We start from the raw sequence: 24616 nt of genomic DNA on the forward strand, positions 1-24616 counted from the left end.
ATATTTGTTCCGGCATTATAGCTGGCATTTAATAAACATGTCCATCTTAATTCGTGGTCATAATTTGTAGTGGCCATTACGGGCAAATTGTGCGATGAAAACAGAGGTTTGACCAACATTTAGGCTAAACTAATTTGGTTATTAGTTTACGTGGTGTTGTTGTTTTTGTTGTTTTTTTGTTGTTTTAGCTGTTGGTGTTGTGTTACGTTAAGTTATATATGCTAATGTATAGCTGACTGGTCATTTACAATCGTGTGTGTGAGTGTGGACAAATAGAAAGGTGTGCCATGTCAACCGCCCATGACATATACTCGGTTACAAATTAGAACTTTATCAATTACTTACAACTTCATTTCGATTCGGTCCTCTCCGATCCGGCTGGAGTCGGAAGGACGGGCCAAATTGATTAAAATGACAAAACCATAAAGAAAACTCCAAAGTAAACCCAGAAAACTTTAGTTTTTTTGTCCACACTGACCTGTCAACGTGGGAACTTCACAAGCAGATAGTTTGATGGTATGGGTGTATACATGTGGTGACTTTGACGCTGAACCAGGCCAGGCTTTTCCTGCTGCAACAGAGAAAAAGCTTTTCCATTTGAATTTGCTCTTCTTTGTCACTCACTACATCATTCAATTTATCTAAGTTTTTCTCCTCCGTTTTTTTTTATTTTGTTGGACTACAGTTGTGGCTGTTTTTCTTGCTTCTGTAGTCGTCGGGGCAGTATCAGTTGTCAACTATTTTGTTGGTTGACATTGCTGGATGCTCGGGCATTACGGCCAGTCGTCGTAAATGGGGAGCAGAGGTGACGAGTTCACAACAAAGTAAAGCAAAAAAGAAAAACAGGCAAAGAATGCTGGAGTGGCAAAGTAATAAAATCCTAAATTAAGACAAATTCCTTTTCAACCTTTTGACTTTAGAACGGATGTCTACTGTTAAATGGTGACAGGGGTCAATGTTGTTGCTATCTGCCTCGACGTTGGCCGCTTGTATCTGGTGCCATTATCAATTACGACTACGAGCAACTAGCCAGTCCTCCTTTTTGTTGTACCTCAGAGTGAGAGACTTCTCCAGGAAGAAAATTAATGGACTTTGGCTAAATATGCATTTACTCTTGAAATACATTTAACGAGACAAGAAGACAGGACTTTTACCATCCAACAAGACCTTGATATTTTATTATACCCTACACAACTATGTTGTCAGGGTATTATAGCTTTGTGCAGACCCAAAAGTTTGTAACCCCGCGAAATATTGGTCCTAGACCCACCTTTAAGTATACCGATCGTCATATCTCGACTAGCTGAGTCGATCTAGACATGTGTGTCCGTCCGTCCGTCCGTCCGTCCGTCTGTCCATTATAATTTGTAAACACGATACAGGCCACAGTTATGGACCAATCTTCACGAAATTTTGCATGAAGGATGGGTTCTGGCCAATGAAGACCCCTATTGTTTTTGGGAAAGATCGGTTAATATTTATGGGGATGAAATGGACCAAATACTAAATTTTTGTCGGTTTTTCTGGTCGCTCCACAGGCCGCAATAATGGCCCGAACATCGTGAAATTTTGCATGGAGAAGGGAGTCGGGCCAAAGAATAAGCATGCCTGTTTTGATAAAGATCGGTCAATATTTAGTGGGTCAAATGGACCCTGACTTTTGTGTGAAAAATGACAAAATTTGTATTCTATGGTATATATATTTACTCCTGGAGGATGTAGACCCGAGGAGTTGATTGCATATCCAAGAGGAGTGGTTGACCTTTAAATTAAGACCAATTATATTGTTGCATGTGCTCTGATGTGGGAGTTACACCTAAATATTTACAGGTATCTCCGTATTTGTATGTTATTTAGTAACCCATTATCCCTCTAGAGAGCCGAACATAGCGCTGATCGCTTTGAAATGTTTCATGAGGTTCCAGTTATGGTCAAGGACAACGCCTATAATTTTCGGTGATGATCAGATAATAATTTTGGAATGAATTGGACCGAAAACTTAATTTTTATACCCTACACAACTATGTTGTCAGGGTATTATAGCTTTGTGCAACCCCAAATGTTTGTAACGCCGCGAAATATTGGTCCTAGACCCACCTTTAAGTATACCGATCGTCATATCTCGACTAGCTGAGTCGATCTAGACATGTGTGTCCGTCCGTCCGTCTGTCCATTATAATTTGTAAACACGATACAGGCCACAGTTATGGACCAATCTTCACGAAATTTTGTATGTAGGATGGGTTCTGGCCAATGAAGACCCCTATTGTTTTTGGAAAAGATCGATTAATATTTAGGGGATGAAATGGACCAAAAACATTATTTTTGTCGGTTTTTATGGTCGCTCCAGAGGCCGCAATTATGGCCCAAACACCGCGGAGAAGGGGATCGGGCCAGAGAATAAGCGTGCATGTATTGATAAAGATCGGTCAATATTTAGTGGGTCAAATGGACCCTGACTTTTGTGTGAAAAATGACAAAATTTGTATTCTATGGTATATATATATTTACTGTTGACAGCATATCCAAGAGGAGTGGTTGGCCTTTAAATTGATACCAAATATAGTGATGTATCTACTCAGATGTTGGAGTTACAGTCAAATATTTACAGGTGCTTACGTATTTAGATATTATTTAGTAACCCATTACCACATTAGAGGGGGAAATATCGCGCTGATGGCTTTAAAATTTTTCATGAAGTTCCAGTTATGGTCACGAACAACGCCTACAATTTTCGGTGATGATCAGATTAAAATTTTGGGATAAAATGGACCGAAAACTTAATTTTTTGTGTGTTTTCGAGCCGAGTATGATCCGAAAATCACAACACAACCCACCGTGAAGGTAATCTGGACACGTAATTAGAAGGACTGTACCGAATATTCGAAAAAGTAAGGAAGAGGTGTTGTTGACCTCTAATCGGGCAAGAGGGGGCAAATATCACGAAATATTACTCAGACTCGGAATAAACATCCTCAGAAAGTTAGAGTTCGTGGTAGTTGTGTAGGGTATCGTATGGTCGGCCCCGTCCGACTATACTGCTCCGCTCACTGGTTAAAATTTTCTTTTGGATTAGCAAGATTTGTAGCATTTTTACAACATACATATGTAGGTAGATCGATGGCTCAGTCTATTCAATGTCAATTTTGATATGAAATTCGATTGTCAATAAAAAAATTTGTCAATAATCTACAATAATCCAACTAAAGCCTATATATTAAGACAAGCATAAATGCCCACGTTCTTGGGAGGTTAAATTTAAATTGTTAATTTTTTATTTTATTTTTAATGCGGTTGGATCGTAATGTAGTGCATTCATGTTTATGACTGGGATTCCTTTATTTTTGCAAAAAAAAAAACATATTTTACAAAGTATCCCTTAAAGGAGATTTTCAGGTATTTTAAGGTATGAGGTCTTTATTCGTTGATTGTTTTTTGTTTTATCCGTTGATTTAAATGGTGACCAATGCCTGCGGCCACTCCATAGTTTGTGGACCCTTTTTCTATGGAATTGATGGATTGACGCCTCCCATATCATTGAAATCATTGAAACGCTTTGAAGGTTATATGTTGCCAAGCAAATCCGCATTGTTTTTTGTTTTTGTTGGTCCCTTTGTTTTTTTTTTGTTTGGTTATGATGATGTCTTTATTTATTCAAAATCCTTTTGAAGTTTTAATCAAATCCAAATCAAATTTACACTCTGTTCTCGTGTTATCTTTTTCGGTTGCTTCACACTTCAATTCGTTTTACTTTCACTTCCATTTCAATTGAGTGTGAGTGTGTGTGTGTGTGTGAGCGAGTTTGGTTGTTTGTTCGACTTCCCTTTGTGTCCGCAATACTTTTTGTCCGAAAATTGAATTAAAAATTGAAACACCAACCAGCAATAACAATGGAAGAAATCCTTTTGCCAAGTCCAACAGAATAAGAGAAAAACAAAACGAAACAAACGACAAATTCAACTTTTTCCAGAATTGTTGTGGTTAGGAGGATTTTTTTATTTATATCTTTCTCGCTTCGATGCCAATTGGACGGACGGACGGACAATTCATGTTTTCCTCTTTTCTTGCTAACACTTGCAACACTGCGTGGATGTTTCTAATTTGAATTTATTTATTTTCTTTTTCATTTTGTCAACAACGTATCCAAGAAATCATATAATGTGGCCTCAAGGACTGTGTCGATCATTCGGAAACTGATTCGAACTCAGACAAAACCATTGAAAATGGTTTGTTACCCGTATGGTTTTTCTCCGTTAGGCCATGTAGTTTTTTTTTCCGAATGATATTCATAAACAAGTTCTAGTTCCAGTTCATATCTAACATCTCGAACTTATGCTCCATCAAAATCCTACACTGTGCCAAGGTAGAAAGTGTTAAAACAAGACAGCCTCGTACATTCGACTAAGATTGTCGGCTGCTGTTTTAAGGACTTATCCTTTAATACATTTAAGGGTCCTATTTGCAGAGATCCTTTATAAATAAGGAAAAATAAGCATCGAGGAAACGGAAAAGCAAAGGATGAAATAAAAATTTAATTATAACCGAAATTTCCATGACAATAACGAACGGCACATCCAAACAGAGAGTAAAATAAGTAAAATAAATATGAATTGTGAATTTTGTTTCCATGGCATGTTGTGGCGTGCAACAACATCTGGGTGCCAACTTCAGCAAAAGGACACGAACATTGAACGGACATGGTGCTGGACGAGAATCTATGCAAATAGAGATTCGTATTGATATCGACATATAACATAGCAATTGTACATTTCCCCCTTTCTATGTAGTAGAGGATTTGCATTAAATTCAATAATACAGAAGACTTATTCCACTGTTGTGTGTGAGAACGGCTGGTTGTCCTCTGAAACTCGTGTATTAAACATTAAAGATAAGACACATCCTTACTCACATTTACTATTCGGGAACAGCAAGTAACTGATGTCCCTCTTCTAGGCTCCTCATTTGCTGTGGCAGCTAAATTCCAGCAAATAAGAATTGCTTTCTCGCTGGACACCAGGACGACCACTAAAATTGCATTAAATGTTCGGCAATAAAATTTGTTGGTCGTCCTTATTTACGCCGATGCTGTTAGTCAAATAAAAATGTGGCAAATAAAAAACGAATGTCCATTCCAATGGGTGTCTTTCCGTACCTGAACATCGGCGTTGGAGCCACTCGCTTGGCCCGTTTGGGGCTTTGTTGCAAAGCAATTATACGTTTGCATTAACATGCTGTAATTAAATTTTTATAACATTTCTGGTGCGAATTATGTGTGCAGCTGCAGGACGGGCATCCCCTCTTCGGAGCATGCCATTTGCAAAAAGGATTGCTCCGTGCTTGTTAGTTATTCGTGAAGTCGGTGCTTGGCGCCCAGAGTAAACGTTGTTAAATAAACGTAAATAACCTGCACTAAAAATAAATTATTTAACTAAACTTCATTTTTCATTTCGCTAAGTACCGACTAAATGCTCATGGACAGGCGAAAAGTGCTTAAAATAAATGAAATAAATTTCTAACGAACTTATCATTATCTGACTTGGCCCAAGGACATTACGCAAGCCAAATGTTAAGACGGATAACAAAACTGCACTTGTTGTTGTGTTTTTAGGTGGATTCATTGTAGGGTTTATTTTTGACAAATTATTCGTCTAGTTTGGTAGATTAGCGAATACAGCGCAAATGCTGATGATATTTGAAAAATGACAAGTTTGATCTATGATCGGGATGATGTTCCTTGTAGCACCCACACACACACACACACATCGCCAGTCTATTTAAATTATGTAAGTAACCTACTCCATTAGATCAGAATTAGGAGCACGTAAGCATCGGATTGATGTGTTGTCTAATAGTCCTATTTATTTTTGTTTGTCTTTGTGTAACAAAAACATTCGGTTATTAAACTTTTCAGTTGATTGTGAAACCTTAATGGCCTTTCGAAGTCATTTTAAAATGTGTAGTCTGAAAAAAAAAAAAACATCAAAATCTATTAAAAAACAATGCGATGAATATATACGTGTTCAAATTTCCAAAAGTCTTAAGTTTTCACTCTACTCTGTTTACATCCTAGGTATAAAACCAACGTTTCTTCAAACTTGCAAAGCTCCCTCTGACATTTGTGATTGCGACGGATACATCCCATTCGAATTCGTTTTATTATGTCGACGATGAATATGTGCGACCTTCGGCAAACATATTTCCAAGAATGAATGAGCTTTCCTTCAACAATAAATTTCGATGCGATGATCGATTTGTTGATCGATTGTAATCGATTTGTTAAAATACTTTTTTCTCTGTTATAAGGTAGACGAATGAACTGGCATATTGAATAAAAAACTAACCTAACCTAAAAACCTATATATGCATCTTATGCATCTACCTTGTTATATGTATCATGCCAAAAATATGATAAATCATGTATTTATTGCCACCAAATATGTTGAATGATTCGGAAATAAATTTCAAACTTACAGCAGGGAATTTGTATTTTTATTATCCTCTTCCGATGTTGATTTAGAAGTTGCTTATCTTATTATCGAGTTTGGTTGACATTGTTTCAGACTTAGATACTTGACTTTTTGGGGCATTCCAACCAAAACTGTCAATAAAGATTGCTTTAGGACCCGTTGAATGGACCTTTCTAAAGACAAACACTGAAAAGTTTTTATCCGATGTTTCAATCAAATATAGTCGATATCATCATAACAAATTGTAAGGCTTCTATCTAAATAATTCTATATCGACTGCCAGAATTCCACCCCAAGAATAGTCTTCCACCCATTGAGAACCAAAACTAGTTTAAACGATTTACAGTTAAAACGCAGAGCTAACAATCTGTACCATTTCGGTGAAATACTGCTTGAGGATTGATACCGTAGATAGTTTTTTGAAATGTTGCACATATGCATATGGTGGGTTCACGTACTGCAAGTACTCAATTCTCCATTCTTACAGGACCAATATTGTTCTTATTCCCTGGTACTGGAAATATGTTTATGCATTTTAAAGAGTTTAATTAAAAACTATGAACAGGGCTGGCCGAAATTAGGCATTATTTTTTTCTGAGAGCACAAAAATGCGGGACACTTGCGATTACAATAAATCAAGCAAATTATAATTCGTTTAATTTATTTCTGAATTAATCTTATGAAAAAATGTAACCCATTTATTTTCCAAAGGGAAGAAAATCTTTGATTTTTGATATCTCGACTTCTGACTGCATGTTGTACTGGCTGTCTCGAGTCTCGTCGGCGTTACTCTTTCCGCATTTCCTTCGGACAAGAAATAAAATGTTCATGTCAGATGGAGCTTTTTATTATTAAATGCTGTTGATTTCATCACAAAGGGTTTTTATCAAACCGACCGTTCGGCAATACATCACAAAGCAGCATCTGGTGAACACTGTCGCTCGTGTAGAAGCTGTGGGAGGTTTTGCTGCCCTAGTGGCAGTGATGGCAGTTATTTCTTGCCCTTTTCCATTTTATTTGTGAAAGCAGTAGGATGGAGCCATCTGATAAATCACACCTAAATTTACTCGTAGGAGAGAAACCAACTTGAAAACTTATTTAAATTTCCGAAAATTACTCCATTTATTTTTGACACATCTAGCACGGGTTCCACCTGGCTAAGACGCACACTTATACGCCAGAAAGAAATGAAACATCATTTCCTTCATATTGTTGGTTAAATTTATTAAAATTTCTTTGTCAACATATCTCTTTTTGAGTTCAAGTGCAAACAGCAGCGGTTACATCACCTCACACCCGCGCCACGCATTCGGCGAAACACAAGCAAGGGTGATTGCTGCCATATACTTACTTCGGAACGAAACGACGTTTTAAAAGCTAATGTGGAGGGCGCTCAACCGAATTGAATTGTAAATGGGAAACATTCGCCAACCATCGCACACAGCCATACAAGTGAAAGTGAAAATCCGTTTGGGGAGTAGGGCCGAGCCATTCACAACGAAGATTAAAAGCCACCCAGCCAATGTTGTGAACGTGGCAAACAAATCTGTTCATTTTCCCACCGAAGAGATTTCTGGCTTGATTCCACCGGCGTGTGTTCGTTTATGTGACGTTGTCATTGCTGTTCCGCTGCCGTTGATAAATCTGGCATCATTTCCATTTCGCCTGCCGCTCAACGCCGGGCTTTGTGCATAGAAAATTGAAAATATATTTCATTTTTATAAATTACAACTGCTTTGCGTTACACAAACAACCTGTTTATTATGTTGACGGAAGAGCGATTCGCAAATATTAATTTCATATTTCATGGTGTGAAATCAGATTCATTTACCTGGCTGGCAGTGCGTGATTGAGTTGCTGCGTTCAGTCGGTGGTTGGCTGAGTCCTCGTCGTCGCTGTCTCGAAGCTATTAACGCTATCAATACCGTTATTTGTTATTCTGTGATAGAGAATTACCTAATTTTACAAATAAATTACTTATTCCTACACCATCCTCACAACATCCATGCCCACTCCAGATTCAACTACAACTGTGTGTCATTACTGTCACGCAAGGAGACTGACTGGCAGGCTGGAGGGGGTTTGGAATATTCTATTGTGATAATCTAGCGAAGCTTATTGGGAAACATAGAATTATTTACATTGGGTTTGGTTATAAACTAAATTGATAATAATTTTTAATGGGCTACATTAATCATTCAATGTTGAATGATTTATAAATAAATGTGTAGATTTCAGGGGAAGAAGAGATTGGTTTGTTATTAATATTCACATTGTATATTCAGGCAGTTTGAATTACTTCACATCGAACATCTGCCCGAATAATTGCCGTAGTGATTCGATTTGGAATTCTGAATGGGTATTAACTCGAATCGACTTAAATCCGACTCGATCTTTTGCAACCAATTTTGGTGTATTTTGACATTAGACAGCTTTTATATTTTGGACATCTAGGAATTTTAAGAAAGGATCGGCCCGACATTAGTGAATTATACGAACCGCTCCGTTAAATGTTGTTGTATTTTACCTTTCATAATCCACTGTGAAGTGATGAAATATACTATCTGATTTCCTTCCTTTACACAATTCCTTCTAGGCGCTGCAACGTGTCTTGTTGTCCTTTCGCTGATGGTTTGAAGGCTGTTGTTTACCGAACTCATTCATTGACAAATTCAATCATTTTTCCATTACAAGCAAAACATTATTGTTTCGGTCTCATTTCTTTAGAAGCCAAGTGGCTTGGTTGGGGTCCGTATTAATGTTATCCGAGCAGAGGCACGTTCTGGTTATTTTTCTCGTTTTCGATTTTTTCCCCGACCTCGCTGCCTTTTTGCTGCTGCATTCACACAAAAAAGACCCAATTTCTCCGTTAGTGGTAGTCAAACATTTAGCCTCGGGACATACTCTAACAGGCATTATACATTCAATCAAAAACACGGATATGCGCACACATACATACATGTTGTGTCACACCGATACATTCACTTGTTTCCCAGAAAGCAAAACTCGGTCTTCATTTAGAATTGATTGCCGGTGATTTGTACAATGTTAGGCATTTAATTTTACAACGTATCAAGGGCTAAACTCTGTATCCATCCATCCATTCATTCTTCCATTCACTCAGCCTGGGCGACAGCATAACAGCTTTTCTTTCAGGTTCTTGTGTGCCTTTTGTTGTGCGTTTGCCGCAGCCACTACCCGCCCAGCCAAGTCAATACAAATAAGTTATTTTGCGTGGTTACCACAACAAACCCACTCTGTGTCTCCGTGTCTGTTTGTGTGGTTTAGACCAAAAGTAGGTGCGAAATTCCATTCCTAGCACTTCACTTCACCAAAGTGCAATTTGTCTTGTGCCCCACGTATTCTGTTCCGTGGTAATGTGTTGCCAGTGTGTCGAGTGTGCATTTGTTTGTGGCGTTGTGTTTGTGTCAACGGAAATGAGCTGGAACTTTTTACGGAATTCTTTAACAAATAGGCTTGTTTACCTTTGCCAGGCGACTTTTTTACGCTGTTGCGTTGATTTGGCATAGCCCAACCAAATGCCTGGGCGAAGGAGTGCTGGTGGGTTTCGGGACTTCACTTCTCCGCGTATGACAAAATGAAATCCATTTAATACATATTAAGGTGGTTTTAGAGGGCAAAGGCCATGATTGATATCCTTACACGAACAGCGTGTTCATTTTAATAACAATAAACGAGAGGAGGAGTAGGAAGCAAAACACACTGAAATTAAAAACATTTGTCATGGACATGGAAGTCGTTTATCTTATTCCTGGTGTTGGTGTTGTCGCTCTCAACAACCCCTTTCGCAATTGACCACAGTTCTGGTTAATGCCAAATGGACGGACACAAATTAAGATGAGTCCAAATGATGTCAAGATGCTCTCGATGTCAGGTCAATTTTGTAGTCGAATTGAGCCGAAAGCTGCAGAAGCTCTTCATTGCCGATGTGGTGGGTGGCTGCGAAGCTGCACATGGCATTGTTGTACGATTGATTTGGTGAATATATACATGAGTGTGTGTGTCTGTGTGCATTCATGCGTCCGTTTATGTATTGCCACTTGCACATAAAATCATCGAGCTCGAGACAATTACAGATTTCGCATTCCTAATGGAATTCAATCAATTTTCATTTATAATGATTAGCAAAAGACGTTTGTAACTGAAAAAGATGATGGCGATGGCGGTAATGGTCGGTATACAGTAATGGCCTAAAGCAGTACTCGTGGTAATGGCAACAATTGCCAAGCCCAAAAGTTGGGGTTTTAGTCTCATTAATTATCATGAGGCCATCGCTCACTTTCGATTGAATGCAGAGTACCCCAAGGAAATTAGAAATGAGTTTAGTTGCGGCGTGCTGTGTGAAGATATACAAATTACAAAGTTCTACTGTAGCCATCAGTTTCTTCGAAATATTAACGGAGAATGAGGTAGAGAGTTATAGTCATATTTGACTGAGAACTTGTGAGTTCATCAGTTGTAAATAAGAATTGTAAAAAGGGAGAGCATATACAATTCGGTCCATCTCTTCTTCTACTTCTTCCGTTTATTTTTTTAATTAAAGTGTAGATAGTATTTATTATCCAACTTTTGTGACTCAAGGACGTGCTATTGTATAAAACTAGCTCCTATATATATATATATATATATATTGGTTTATACCTTCTATTAGTTTATATCATTATTACAGAGATCCTTCGGTAGCTAACCTAAATATAAAAGGTGGTCATTAAACGAGTCTACGCATATGTGTATTGACGACGATAATACGTTTTTTGCATTGTCAGTATTTGGAACTTCAACATAAACTGAAATAATATTGTGTCGAACCGATCAGAAAATAGGGAGTCGAGTAGTCATTCCTAGTTCTTCATAGTGACTATGTTTCACATTCAAGAGTACAGAAAGTAATTTGAAATCTACGAAATATTTGCCAACTTGTTTATTTACTGATACAACAATATTTCTTTTCATATCATTTTTAAAACAAATCACAGCGCAAATAATACAAAACCCAATTATATGTACGTTCACACACACACACACACACATAGAAATTCATCATAACTAAAAACACAAAAGCCATTGTCAATTTGTTCATTGGAAATTGATCTGTTTCCGAACTTTTTGTATTAGCTTCTGCCCGTACATATCCACTCACTGTATTGTACAGAGATATTAAAAAACGATAGAAACTATACATTGCGGTTTCCCTACGCACTCGCTCTCTCAGCAACATGCCTGCCAGTTTTCAGTTTTAAAAGCCAGTAACGAAATTTGTTCAAATTCAATTGGTGCATTTTTGCTTCAGGCATATTGCTTGATGTGCCATGATTTGCCACCCTGTGGCCAACTATCACACCGCAACCCGTTTACCAATGCTGCCACTCCAGTATCCATTGACTTTTTTGAGTAGTTTTTACATTTCATTAGAGGCTGTGCAGAACCCCAAAGTTTTGGATGCCAAAAACAGTAGCACCAACAGCAAAAACCATACAAATGACAGGGACTCTGTTGCAAAGTGCATACATACATATCTGATTTTGCATACACATACCTACATACATACATCTACGACAATATTACTGTGTGTGCCTGTGTGCGAACGAGCGTTCTTTTTGTTGTTTAGTGAATGTACTTCATGAAATGGAAAAATTCAGTTATAGATTTTACCACAAAGACACCGACCACACACACACTCACTCACTCGCTCGCATATGAATGCATTTGAAATCTGTTGTTGTTGTTGTTGTAATACACTTTGTACCGAAATACCACAATTCGAAATGGAAAGGAAACAATTTTTGTCAGAGTTTCAATATTGAATAGCAAACCTATAGACTGATAGCAAAAAAAAAAAATCTGTGAGTTTTCCTACGACCATACACACACACCCACACAGCACCCATTCGGTGGCATTCTAAGGATTTCTATCCGGTTGGGAAAACTTTTAGTCTTACCTTTCGTTTCCGGTTTCATGCTTGAACATTTCGGCATGTTCACTTCATAGAATAATATACTTTGTATTGCTAACAACTCACCACTTATTCTTGGCAAGGAGCTCCATGAGTTTCTGCTTGTAACCAGACAAAGTTTCCTACCACCATTTACGACCGATTCGGCCATGTGTGCATCTGAGTGTTACAATTGGAATTTCTACATCCGAGCGGAAGACCAGATGCTGTATACACAGGTTTCCGTTCGTTTGATTTTTTATGGGCCACAAGTTGAGCTTCCGATCGCCGCCGGGGTGGTGTTGGCAGGGGAATTGTTTCAGTCACAGTCTTGTCTATTTGTTGTTTTACCATTGTAACAATCTTGATTTTGTGGTCAATGGAATGTCCAGTAGGTCTAGAGGGCGACCACACACACGCACACAAATTAAACGTAATAATAGTCCAAAATCGTTTGTGGGGCATCCACCCACTACCATCTTATTGTTTTGCTGTTATCGCCCGATAGGACTTATGGCCTGTATTCAATTGCAATAATTATGACACTCGTTGATTTTAATGACAAATAAAAGTAATTTTGTGGGAGGATCAACATATTTACTAGTATCATTTAAATTGAGGATACACAATTAAGGCTCAAGACGATGAGACTCGATAAAACAAATGAAAGCAACACATTAATTGTATTGCCGATCAAAACACAAGTAAAGAATGCAGTTGGGTAGGGACTAGCGTGTAATACCCGTGGGGTTTGAACTATCTGTGGATGTAAACTTACGACATAAAATACCTATTTTAATATTTGGTAGTTAAAACAATGAATATTGTCTTGCTTGGCTTTATTATTTTGTTCAATCTCGTGCAGTCCATTCATTTTAAACACTCATTCATTTAAAATACTGATTTAATGTAATCACTTAACGTATATGCTCGACCATATGACATAACGTAATTTCCCCGCACCTGTTTTCTTGAGCTCGTTATGACTACTGTGGCTGTAGGTGTCCACTATCTATGGTCTGATTTACTATTTGTTTTCCATAAGCGTATGTCGTCTCAATGATATGTTACAATCCTAGTTACAAATTTATGAGTCCCTAATTTTTATGTAAAATGTCGTTGTTGTTCACATGCCATTGAAAGCCGCAATCGAATTGTCCTCAGTAAGCCGTTACATCAATAAAGCTTAAGTTTGGTGGCATGAAGCCTTATCTTCACGAGCTGTGGGCGGTGGCAATACTTGTGGAATGTTTTGTGTTTCTTTTCCACTGAACAACTATTTCGAGCACAATAAATTCCGAATGAAATATATTTTACTCCAAAAAGGATTTCCTCCAATAAAATGAGCAAAAAAGTACAACTGCACACAAGAGAAATGTAAAACCCCAACCGATAGCCTTAGGCCAAAAAATTATGATTTTAGGCAATGGCATTCATGTTTTCCACATCCAAATGATTGCCAAGTCCAAAAATAATTTCTCAGGCAAACCACGAACCGGTTGAATAAATGTTTTACTATGCACCAAAACAAACAATGTATAGAAAAAGTCAACAAACATTTTGTTGTGATCGATTGCCGGTCATCCGGTAAGGACACTTTTTTGTCCGGAAAGGACACATTTTTTTTGTTGGCAATAAATGTAGGTGCATTATGCGACTACGAACTTTTTCTGAATTCAACTTCTCTATAATAAAATAAAAAGAACTATTATCATCACGATTCGATATCATTCGAACATCGGAGAGAGTCGCCCTATATACCGAATTCAGATAAATGGATGACTGCAAAAACAAGCAAAATGTCTTCGGATATGTTGACTTCGTTTAAGTGATACTAGTTTGGCTTATTCGAATCCTTTTAATTGAAAATTCCGCCTAAGAGAAATTAAATTTTTGGATTTAGTATTTTTCACTTAACCGAATCCGAAGGTGCATATCTCATAAATATTTCGCGGTGATCACATGGAATAGCTATATAAATACAATAACCACATTATTCAAGACAATAATACCATGTTGCGAACCTTCGCAAACTCTGCTGTAAAAAGTGTAATATTTTACATCCCATTGCCTGTAGTTTTATACAATACCCCCGGTCCAAATCAATGAGGGTAGGGTACGTGTGTCCTGATTACACCACATTTGCGGGTTCGGTAAGGATGGCAGTCACTTGCGTTCTTATTCCCATTGCTGCCTCCATATACGAATCCTCTCTCAATGGGATGGGGGATAAAACAGTAATGCCAGCTGCCACCAAGCCCAGCTGCCACTGCATCGATCTATGACAGCTAGCCCTCCGTACACCTACGTTTCGTTACAATTTCCGATAAAAATATTTGTGAACAATTTGGTCATTGTTGTTGCTGCATTTTGGCGTTTCTTTATCGACAACAATTTCGGCATTGCAACCGACAAAGTTGCCTTGTAATGGCAGTTCGCAACAAAGAGGATCTTTATGGGTAATTAAAACTTTTTCCCATATATATTGTCGGCACATCTAAACGACGCTAAAACAGTAAAGAAACAAAACAATACAAGGAATGTGGTGGACCAGATCTCCCAAAAGTTTTGCTGAACATTCCACCCGAGCAGCTTTTCATTGGGCGGTAATAGTAGACGATTAAACGGGGTTCTATTGTTCAATAATAATGTATATTGAATGTCCCTGTATTCCTTGTAGATTTGTGTGCTGTAGGGGATTGTTGCAGATATCTGGCAAATATGCAGATGGATTTTAATAAGATAACTAAAAGGTCACTATGATTCACATGTTTCAAATTAAATACCGATTAATTCGTCATACCGTTCTCTTCCTCACCGGACATGTCATGATTACAGATAGCATCTCAATTTCGCAACTCCATAGTGAAAATGACTTTATTAGCATATGTAATCGTCGTCAATGTTTCAATGGCAATGGTATCAGCCCAACAATTTAAAAGAAAATCACCCAAAAAACACGGAAATAACTCGTATGCACTTTCGTTTTTATTAGTTCATTTTTATGAAAATTTAAGTTTTACATTATTTAAATCCATTTTACTGAAAACATTGTGCAATGTTTTGAACACAAATAAAATAATTAGCTAATAATGATAAATCATGAATAAATAACCGGCAGTAAAAAAATATATCTGTATTATCGCATAAAAACTACAAAATAAGTGTGAAAAAAGTTCAACGAGCTCAAAAATTCAACAGTGGTCGACTGGAAACGTGTGATCGGGTCCGGCGAATCCAAATTAAACCGTTTTCAAATCGACGATAAGCATTCTTGCTGATTAAAACTAATTCAAAGGCGCAATATGAAGCACGGTTGAGAAATCGTCGTGGGCTGGTATTAACTTGTGAGTCCTTGGGCCGTTGTAAAAAAATGTAATATATAATAATGAAAAAAAGTCTATTGAGAGCATTAGAGATTTATATCTACCGGTTTGCGTAGATAAGAACTCCTATCCTGCAGAAGAAGTAATTATGAGTAGTGAGCAAACTTTTCAATTAACGCAGTGGCCAGTACCAATAAGCTTATAATAATTAAGACGAACTTTGGAAGCGGATCTGAGGTGATTGGAAGTATATTTCAAATAAAATGGTAGTGAAATTGGTTGAAGGTATTCTAAATTGCATAAATAACACCTTAAAATGTAAAACTTCGGTACAAGTACTAACAATATTCGTATTCTGCAAAATTGTTTCAAACTTGAAAAAATGAGTGCATATTTTGGAGTTATTTTTCTTTATTTTTTTTTCTTAGAAATTGAAGAGTTAAGTTTTTATTTAATGGTGTTTAGTTAAGTACAGAATACAACAACAATTTTTGAAATTTCTTTTTTACATTTATTTTTTTTTTTTGACGTAAAAATGTTCAAGCTTCAAACATCCACTCGGTTTTGCCGCCACTCTATATATTTTGTAACCAAATCATATATACACATCGCATGTAGTACTATGTTATGTCCTAATCTTTTAGTAGGACCCTCCCTTTCTTAACGATTGCATAACAAATTCCGTACATCTCCCAGTACATATGTAACATACCGTTTTTTTTTTACTCGATGATACACAAAATGAAAAAGTTTGTGAACAATATCATTTATGTTATGCAATGTCGAAAACAATTTTGTACGATGGGAGAAGATATGAAATGTGTGCATTGAGATAATGAAGCCTAGAAGCTTAGCTTGTAAATACAACGAAAACAATAACTATTATTGCTTTTCGATTTGTTAAATCTGCGGCAGACAGTTAACTGGCATACAACTCAATTGAGATGTTGCAGCTTTTTTCTTCGAGGGGCAACGAAGATGAAATCACGAATCCGGTTGTTCATCTCCACAAACGCCTCAAGCTCAGCAATTACAATGGCCAAAACAAACGAATTGGAAATTATTTTCAATTCACTTGTTTCCACCTACATTCTATGTTCTCTCAGGCTTTAGGCGAGGCGTACCCTTAGCACGAAGTGGGGAAAGATTACATCGGAAAGTGATCATAAGCAAGGCGTTCGATGAGTTGTTGTTTTCTGCATTTCAATAAAAACGTCTTTAGCTGTGTAGAACTGCTGTACTGGAACTCTGTATATTGAGTGTCCAATGAAAAAAAAAAAAAAACATAACTTGATGCCAGGAATTGCTTGAGCATAACTGCCTCCTCTATAAAAAAAGTTGTATATATTCCCAAAGTTCATAATAAATAAATGTACTGTATTTTTACTTTTGTCTCTGGGCAGATGTTACCGAATGGTGTCGCTTGTTTAACTCTGACTTTTGCCACAGTTTGGCATTTCACACCTACAAACCATTGTCAGCGATTACATGTTGACAGTCCTGCAGCAAATCAACACTGTGCCAACAGCGTGTGTTTGCTTTCCAGAGAGAAGTTCATTTTATCACCGAACCCATCTTTGGCGGAAGTTCTCCTTTTTGTTTCTGTTTTAACGAATTCATTATTTGTTTGTAGGCTAGCGGTTTGTTTCTTTTCAAAATTAAATAAACTTTTTCAATCTGAATCTGGATCTTTGATTTGTTTTCTTTGGATGCCTTTTGGGTTAGTGCGGCCGTAAAAAAGTTTTTACGAAATGTTCTGATGCTATTGTTGTCCGTTTGCAATTATTTTTGGGGAATCGAAGGTGCAAAAGTTTCGTTTTTAGGGAATAACATACCATCAAGGTGTATTTTCTCGGCAAACCAGGTGCAAAACTAGTAATTGGCAAGTTCGGGCGCTATTTTCTTTGAAGCCACATTTGTTAACGGGGTCTAGTTGGAAGAAAAGGCACGCCAGTCGCTGACATGTTGCTCATTAAAATTGTTGCTTGTGCTCGACAAATACCGCAACATTTGTTAACAGTATTGAGTAGAAATTCATTAATTTTGGTTAAAATGCAAACAAAAACTCCCACATACATCCTTACGCACAGTCATTAACGCGGCGATGTATGCTATTACATCATGCGCGGCCTATTTTCAGCTGAGCTTAATTTATTTAATGTTTCAACGACGTGCGATTCTCTGTCCCATTTCAACGGGTGTTTGTCTCCTAAACCACCGTCGCAGTCGTTGAACAATTAATCAAGGATAATTACAATCCTCCAAACCGACAGACTGAAGTTAACATCTTTGTCCAGTACACACACCGATACAGCGGCCAAAGAAACCGCACATTTCGATGTTTGTATGAGTGAGTGTATGTGTGTGATATTAACCACGAAAAGCTCCTAGAGTGGCAGAGATAATGTATCATTAATCACTTAATATGCGTACATTTCAGTCATCCTGCAAACAATTTCAGGTGAATGCACACACATTCATACATACATACATATACTGCACAATCAGTTTATATGGATATGACAATGATGAGAACAACTGCGTCTATGGCGCAACAGCAGAGTCTAAGCGCTGCCAGATTTCCCATACATCGATTCTAATAATAGGTAGGTCTATGTTGCCACAAGTTTTAACCATTTAACTCGTTTCAAGGAATACAAATCTCAAATATGTCAAAATTCCATGCTATATAAAATAAAAAAAAAAAATACTTTGACAACACAACACAACATAAACATAAGAACTATTACCAAGGTATATTATCAAGGTAGCCACGTGAAGCCAGCTGATGGTACCATAATATGCTATTGTAATTTATTTTATTTTGTACAAATAAAAAATACCCATAACCAAATTACAGAACAATCAAAAATTAAGAATACTATTTGATTTCATACAAAAATAAAGGGAAAGACCATTAAGGATTAGGAGGAATTTAAACATTCGAAACAAATATATGGGATTGGTGCATTACTTTTTCCAAAATGTACACAAATATGTTCCATTCTACTAACATTTATGTCTTTGGAAAGTTTAAGGCTCTAACTGCCCTCCTGTGGTTTCAACACGCTCAATATGGTCTCAGATCAAAACTTCGAGCTTTTGCAAATGTTAAGACCTCTATTTTCTAGCGAATAGTAAACGAATCTGAAACCACAAATAACAATCATCATTTCTGTCATTTATTGTTTCACATTTTTGGTTCTGGCATAAGATAGTTTATGAAAAACATATTCACCTATTGGTATCTGCAAAAATATATGTTGTCCAATATTTTTAGTATTATTTTAAACTTTTTAGTATCCTTAAATATATTTTCAATTTATAACTTTGGCATTTTAACAAAATTTTACAATTAGAAAACACATTTTTTAATACCTCAAAAATTCATTGTTCTGATTTGTGTAATGTTTTACATAAGAAAGCAGAGCGCGTCCTATTCGGAAAAAATACATGCTATGTAATTACATATCGCTTTGACACATTGAAATTTCGGTAGGTTTCACACGACAAAATCCGAGTTTCATATAAGTGACAGCACACACACATATGTAAGATACATATTGTGTAAAATCACCGTCACTGAAGTCGAAAGTTGGTCTAAACTTTAGACCTCAGTGAAAGACTTTAAACTCCAATATATAGCACAGTAGATTCGAAGCAGTATGGCAACTGCCTGTCTGCTCACTATTGTAAGTGTTGAAATCTCTGTTTGTGAATCAAACTCTTATGCCCATTTTTGTTCCTTCTTGTCTGCCGCACCACAAAGCCAACCAAACGTATCGTTACCTCTGCTAATAATTATTTCATTAGCTTTCACTGGATAAGCAAAATATTGTTCGTATCTAATATTCGTTTAATGACGCATAAATACGAACACGACCCATGTTGGCTGCAGCTGTTGGCGAGAGAACTTGTGTGGGTATGAAAGATACCTGTTGGGAAATTTCGTAATAGGCCCTGTTGCCATATTTTCTCCCTCTTGGATCATTTATTAGAATTTATCTTCATTCGGAAGGATGGAAATTAATTGGTAATTTCAGTGCTTTATTATAATTTTTCGGAGATTTATTATCGAGTATACATGTGGCTAAACAGTTGGATTCAGGGCTTAACCATCATCCATTGAGTAAGTTATTAGATACATGAAAATACATATTTACCCAAAGAAAAGCGAGTTTGGCAGAACTGACATGGATTGGACCCAATCCATTTGTATAAGCCTCATATACTACAGTTCTTGCAGATGTTTTTTTTTGTATACATTCATTGATTTTCTTAATATTTATTCGTAAATTCATCCCACTAAACAAAGGCAGTCCTTCAATTGGCGATGGTTTTGCACCAACAGCCATTACCCCCGCATCTCGTGTTGTTGAAGACGTGAAGTCGGCGCCAGTTAACCAAACAATCGCCAACTTTAAGTAAATTCCAAAGTTGCAATGTATGTGATTCCCCAGGGCCAATGTTAGGGGGATGTGCATTTCCGCTGTAAATGTTAAGCTGTTTAGTATTTTGCAACGTTTTCTCCTTTTGGCCTTTTATGTTTCATCCAATCGTTTATTGCTTTGCCATATATAGCTCGCAGCTGACTGTTCGCAGTGCAGCCCAACCTGGGCTGTGCGCTAGTGGGATAGCTCGGTACAAGATTCCTGTTTCGTTGTTGGTCAAATTACGAGCTGGGTTCGTTTTCGATGATAAGTTATTTAAAGGATTTGCAAGGGTCCTATTGCAATCCCCACAAACATTGCATTTCTGGCTTCCTTTTTGTCGGTGAGGATACAATGCAATTCGGGCATTGTTGTTGAGATGTTTTCCATTTTGTGAGTCATTTCATCGCTGCGTGCTTTATACTTCTTCTTCGTTTTTGCCATCATTTTAGAATCTTTCTACGGAGAAACTAACCCGAAATGAAAGAATCTCATTGGTAACGAAAGTGGCGGGAAGGCGAGAAGCTGGTGTTTGAGGCATCAAATGAATTGCTTGCAAAATACTTAAAAGCTTATTGCGAGGCGAACGGAAAAACGGACAAGAAAACTGTAAAATATGGAAACTTTGTTGCCAAGTTTGTTTGCTGGATGGATGACTTGTTTGCTCTTTCGCATTTGTACAAAGCCGTACAAATTGAATTGATAATTAAACGAATTGCTCTTCAGTAAGGCTGGATGGTGCAGGATATGATTTATGAAGCAACAAAGCGAAGCGGGCGGTGGATATTTCGGTTGTTGCTATTGTTTATTTGAATCTGCTACTCGACTCCACTACTCAAGGCGAAGTCAAGTGATGAGATAAGGCATCAGCTGTCATAAAACTTGTCATGTCTCTGTGTGTTCGATGCGTTGTACGTTTGTGTCAGTTTGACATATTCTATGTTCGCCACTAGTCATTTGTTGGCCGTGGGCTATTCGCCGGTCCACCGCTGCGCCCATTCCAGTTTGCTGCTGTTAGTTCGTTCACTCATTACACCAGCGAAGAATTTAATTAGCGAACGAAATTTTTGTTAATTAGCAAAACTTATCAACATCTCAAGCTTAACAAGAAGACAAGTGAACAAAAAACAAAAAAATAAGAAGGAAAACAACTGCGAAATTGAGAGCGCAGTACAAAGAAAAACAACAGAACGCCCAGGAATTTGTAGCTTCTTTCAGAGGTTTCTTTGTTTTGACAAGGACTGTCTCCCCTTCCTGCCGCAATGGCTTATAAAGGGTGGTTTTTGTTTATGAATGCGTTTGCATTCATGCCTTGCAAAGCCGTGAAACTATGTTGGCTTGGATTCTGATGGATCCTAGTAGCGTTGAGATAAAGAAAGTGCAATATGGCGTTAACTGTGTGTGTGTGTGTGTCTAAAATAAATCCTGCGATGATTAAGTAAAAGTTTTTAGTTTGGTTTAATTCGCTGCTTACTGCATCCAAAACTTCAATCATTTCCAAAATGTGTATGAGGATATTGGAGGATAAAAGGATTGATATATGGAAAATTCATTTGCATATTTATGTCGTGGTGATCAATATACACTTTACGGTTTGTAACTTGCGGGGTTGTATGGTGGTAGTGCCAGTGCACATGATCGTAAGGTAGTATGGTAGTCAAAATCAATTACGCTTCCGTATACTGATAGGGTCAGTTGCGACACAAATTTAATGCGGGACTGAACAGTCCAGAATTTTTGCTGGGGTCAGAGTGTACGAACATTTACCCTAATAGCCTATGAACAAATTTATTATATGTTGGTCCATATTAATGAAATGAACATATTTCTTTTTTTCGCAATTAAGTAAAGGTATGCCAATCGAGTGTATTTCTTTGTAATGAACGCTGGCACTTTTTTTATAATTTTCGCAATTACAGAAAATTAGTAGTATACAAACTGTTATGTTTATGATTGCCATAGCTATCCCCTTCCCTTGATTTTAATGTGAAAGGGACATTTAATTTTTTTATGTGTGTTTCCGATGGCTATATGTTGGGGATGATTTTTTTTTACAGAAATCGCAACCGTTTAGGACGTCAATTTTACACGAGCACATGAGTAAGGTATATATCCACCTTAACTACTACCATTCATAAGTACCTGGTGCCAATACCATGCATGCGTCCAAATGAAAGAGGACACTGAATGCTACACTTACCAGCTCAGCGACACCTGATTGTTCCGAAAGTATGTCAAACTCGTCCGATAGTAGTACAGACAGTCCTAGATCCCGACTCCATGTCAGGTGGGGATCTACAGAATTACAGTAGTTTTGATTTGGTTGTCTTGTACATAGCCTCATATATTACGTTTAACTGCACAGTTCATACCTACACATTTTAGATAACTACGCCGAATTTTTGTACTTTTTCCCTCTCTTTACTGAAAATCTTTGCGTTTAGCTGCACAGAGAATTTCAAAGAATTTCGCAATTCAAACCAAATGTATTTTCGTTCCTGGGGTAGGTGGCAATATGGTTCCACAACAACAGCATGTTGCTTCTCAACATGTTGCAGAGTCCACAAGTTCATTGCAACATATTGTTTGTCATTTTCTCTCTCAAGCATTTTTGTTCACCGCTCTCCTGCAACAAGAATTCATTCATTCATTCCTTACTCATTTTTAGTATTTGCGCACGAATACTTCGTAAGAAGGCATTCGTGTTTTCACACTGACTAACACCGCAACGGTTGGCGGCAGATTTTTGTTTCAGTTGCGCGGGTTTTTCATTGCCACATTCGTCGTCGTGAATTCGATTTAATTCTTGTTGTGTACATTATTTTATCAGAATTCAGAATTTGTTTATCGCATATCTAAAACACCATTTATGTTTGTTGGGGCTGTAAAGAGTTATCAATTATTGAAATTTGCACATGACTCAAGACGCTCATTAATATTTTTCTGTTATTTTGTTATAATGGGATGTATTGTTTATTATGTGTGGTTAATTGTATAGTGTCTGATAAGCTCTTTTTGTAATTACAGTTACATTTTTGTTTCCTAATTTACCACTAGACAAGTATATATATTTCGCAAATTTGTAAATTTCCATTACTACTCGCCGCCCGACCCGACCAATAATTGTTTTGAAAATGTTACAGTATGCGAAATGCAATTTTAAATCAGTTGGGTATTGCCACTATTCATATTAATTATAAAGTTGTAACAAAACAACAAAAATGCCAAGTAGGACGAATATTATAACTTTGTTGTGCACAAAAAAAAAAAAAAAAAAAAAAAAATAATAATAATAAATAAACGTACATATTTTGAATGTTTTATTTGCTAAAGATAACAAAAATCGTTATAGGAGTTCAATAACAATGGCACAGGTGATACGACACCGATGGTTACTCCTCCGCCTTCGGTTATATGTGTGCGTGTGTTTCTATTGGGTGTGTTTGGTTGCTCGGATGTGTGAATGCGTATGTGATTTGCTCCTATGATAAAGGTGCTTAGATACACTGTAATCGATAATATTATTGTTCGCCGTAGTATTATCATAACTGCGTCTTAGGGTGACTTATAACTAAAATGTTCTCTAATCCGCCTAATGGCTTCTTTTGAGGATAATATTTCCCATGGAAACTAATACAGCTGTCAGTAGGACTACAAGTATTGACGACGAAAGGAAAGAGCCACTGTTACATCTAATTGGAGAGAAGAGGGAAAGAATGGATAAATTGGAAATGCTTAGCCATTTTCCACACTTACTTTGGTCCCTGTTCCACCCAGGTCATTTCAGATGCGGCTATTCCAAATTCGGTCACGATATTTTCCACTTCACTTCTTATTTTGGAATCCACGGTTCTATTTCTGCTTAGAATTCGAATCAACGATACACTTGGAGCTATGCCAGAATATCCACAGACCACCGTCAGGTTGTTTAACGTTCCCATATAAACAAAATCGACGGTGACGTTCGTATCGGAACCACTGTAGGTTAGATTGAATTTCCCGTTTTGAGTTTCAGCGTCCCATGGAAATTCGATTTTCTCTTGTACTGGCTTCCAACCATTGCTCACGTTATCCACGTAATCTAATTTTAAGGTATATAAATCCTTCTCAATCGAATTGGGAGCGGTAACTTCCAAACAGGCAGGGACCTCAGTTGGCGGCAATCGTGCCACTTCGTACCAGGCACCTGACAACTGAAAGATTACAACTAGTACAATAGACACTAGGCGCTATAAATTGTTGTACCTGTTCGACATTTATCGGCTGTCCTGTTGCGTTAATCTGGCAACTCCAGGGTATAGCAGCTTGCCCAAACGCCAAACAGTTAACAAATAGAATTATACCGAAAACGTTTAGAACATTGGTCATTTTGGTGATTTCGCCAATGGTTGCAACACGCTGTTGTAGAACTAAATGAATACTAAAATGTGGCTTTCTGG

At 37.3% G+C, this 24616-nt stretch overlaps 1 protein-coding gene across 1 annotated transcript in view; it reads right to left on the minus strand.

Annotated features, from left to right (window-relative positions):
• Positions 1 to 24545, minus strand: part of LOC133338157 (uncharacterized) — a 50403-nt gene extending 25858 nt beyond the window's left edge. Inside the window, exons 1-3 of the mRNA XM_061546375.1 lie at positions 24423 to 24545; positions 23934 to 24370; positions 23815 to 23869 (exon numbers count right to left, since the gene is read on the minus strand). Coding sequence (XP_061402359.1) covers positions 23815 to 23869; positions 23934 to 24370; positions 24423 to 24545 — 615 coding nt within the window. The remainder of the gene's footprint in view (positions 1 to 23814; positions 23870 to 23933; positions 24371 to 24422) is intronic.
• Positions 24546 to 24616: the final 71 nt, after the last annotated feature.

The sequence above is a fragment of the Musca vetustissima genome, unplaced genomic scaffold, assembly GCF_032173495.1.
Source record: "Musca vetustissima isolate MV318-11 ecotype Yass unplaced genomic scaffold, APGP_CSIRO_Mvet_v1 utg34326, whole genome shotgun sequence".
NCBI classification, from domain to species: Eukaryota; Metazoa; Arthropoda; class Insecta; order Diptera; family Muscidae; genus Musca; species Musca vetustissima.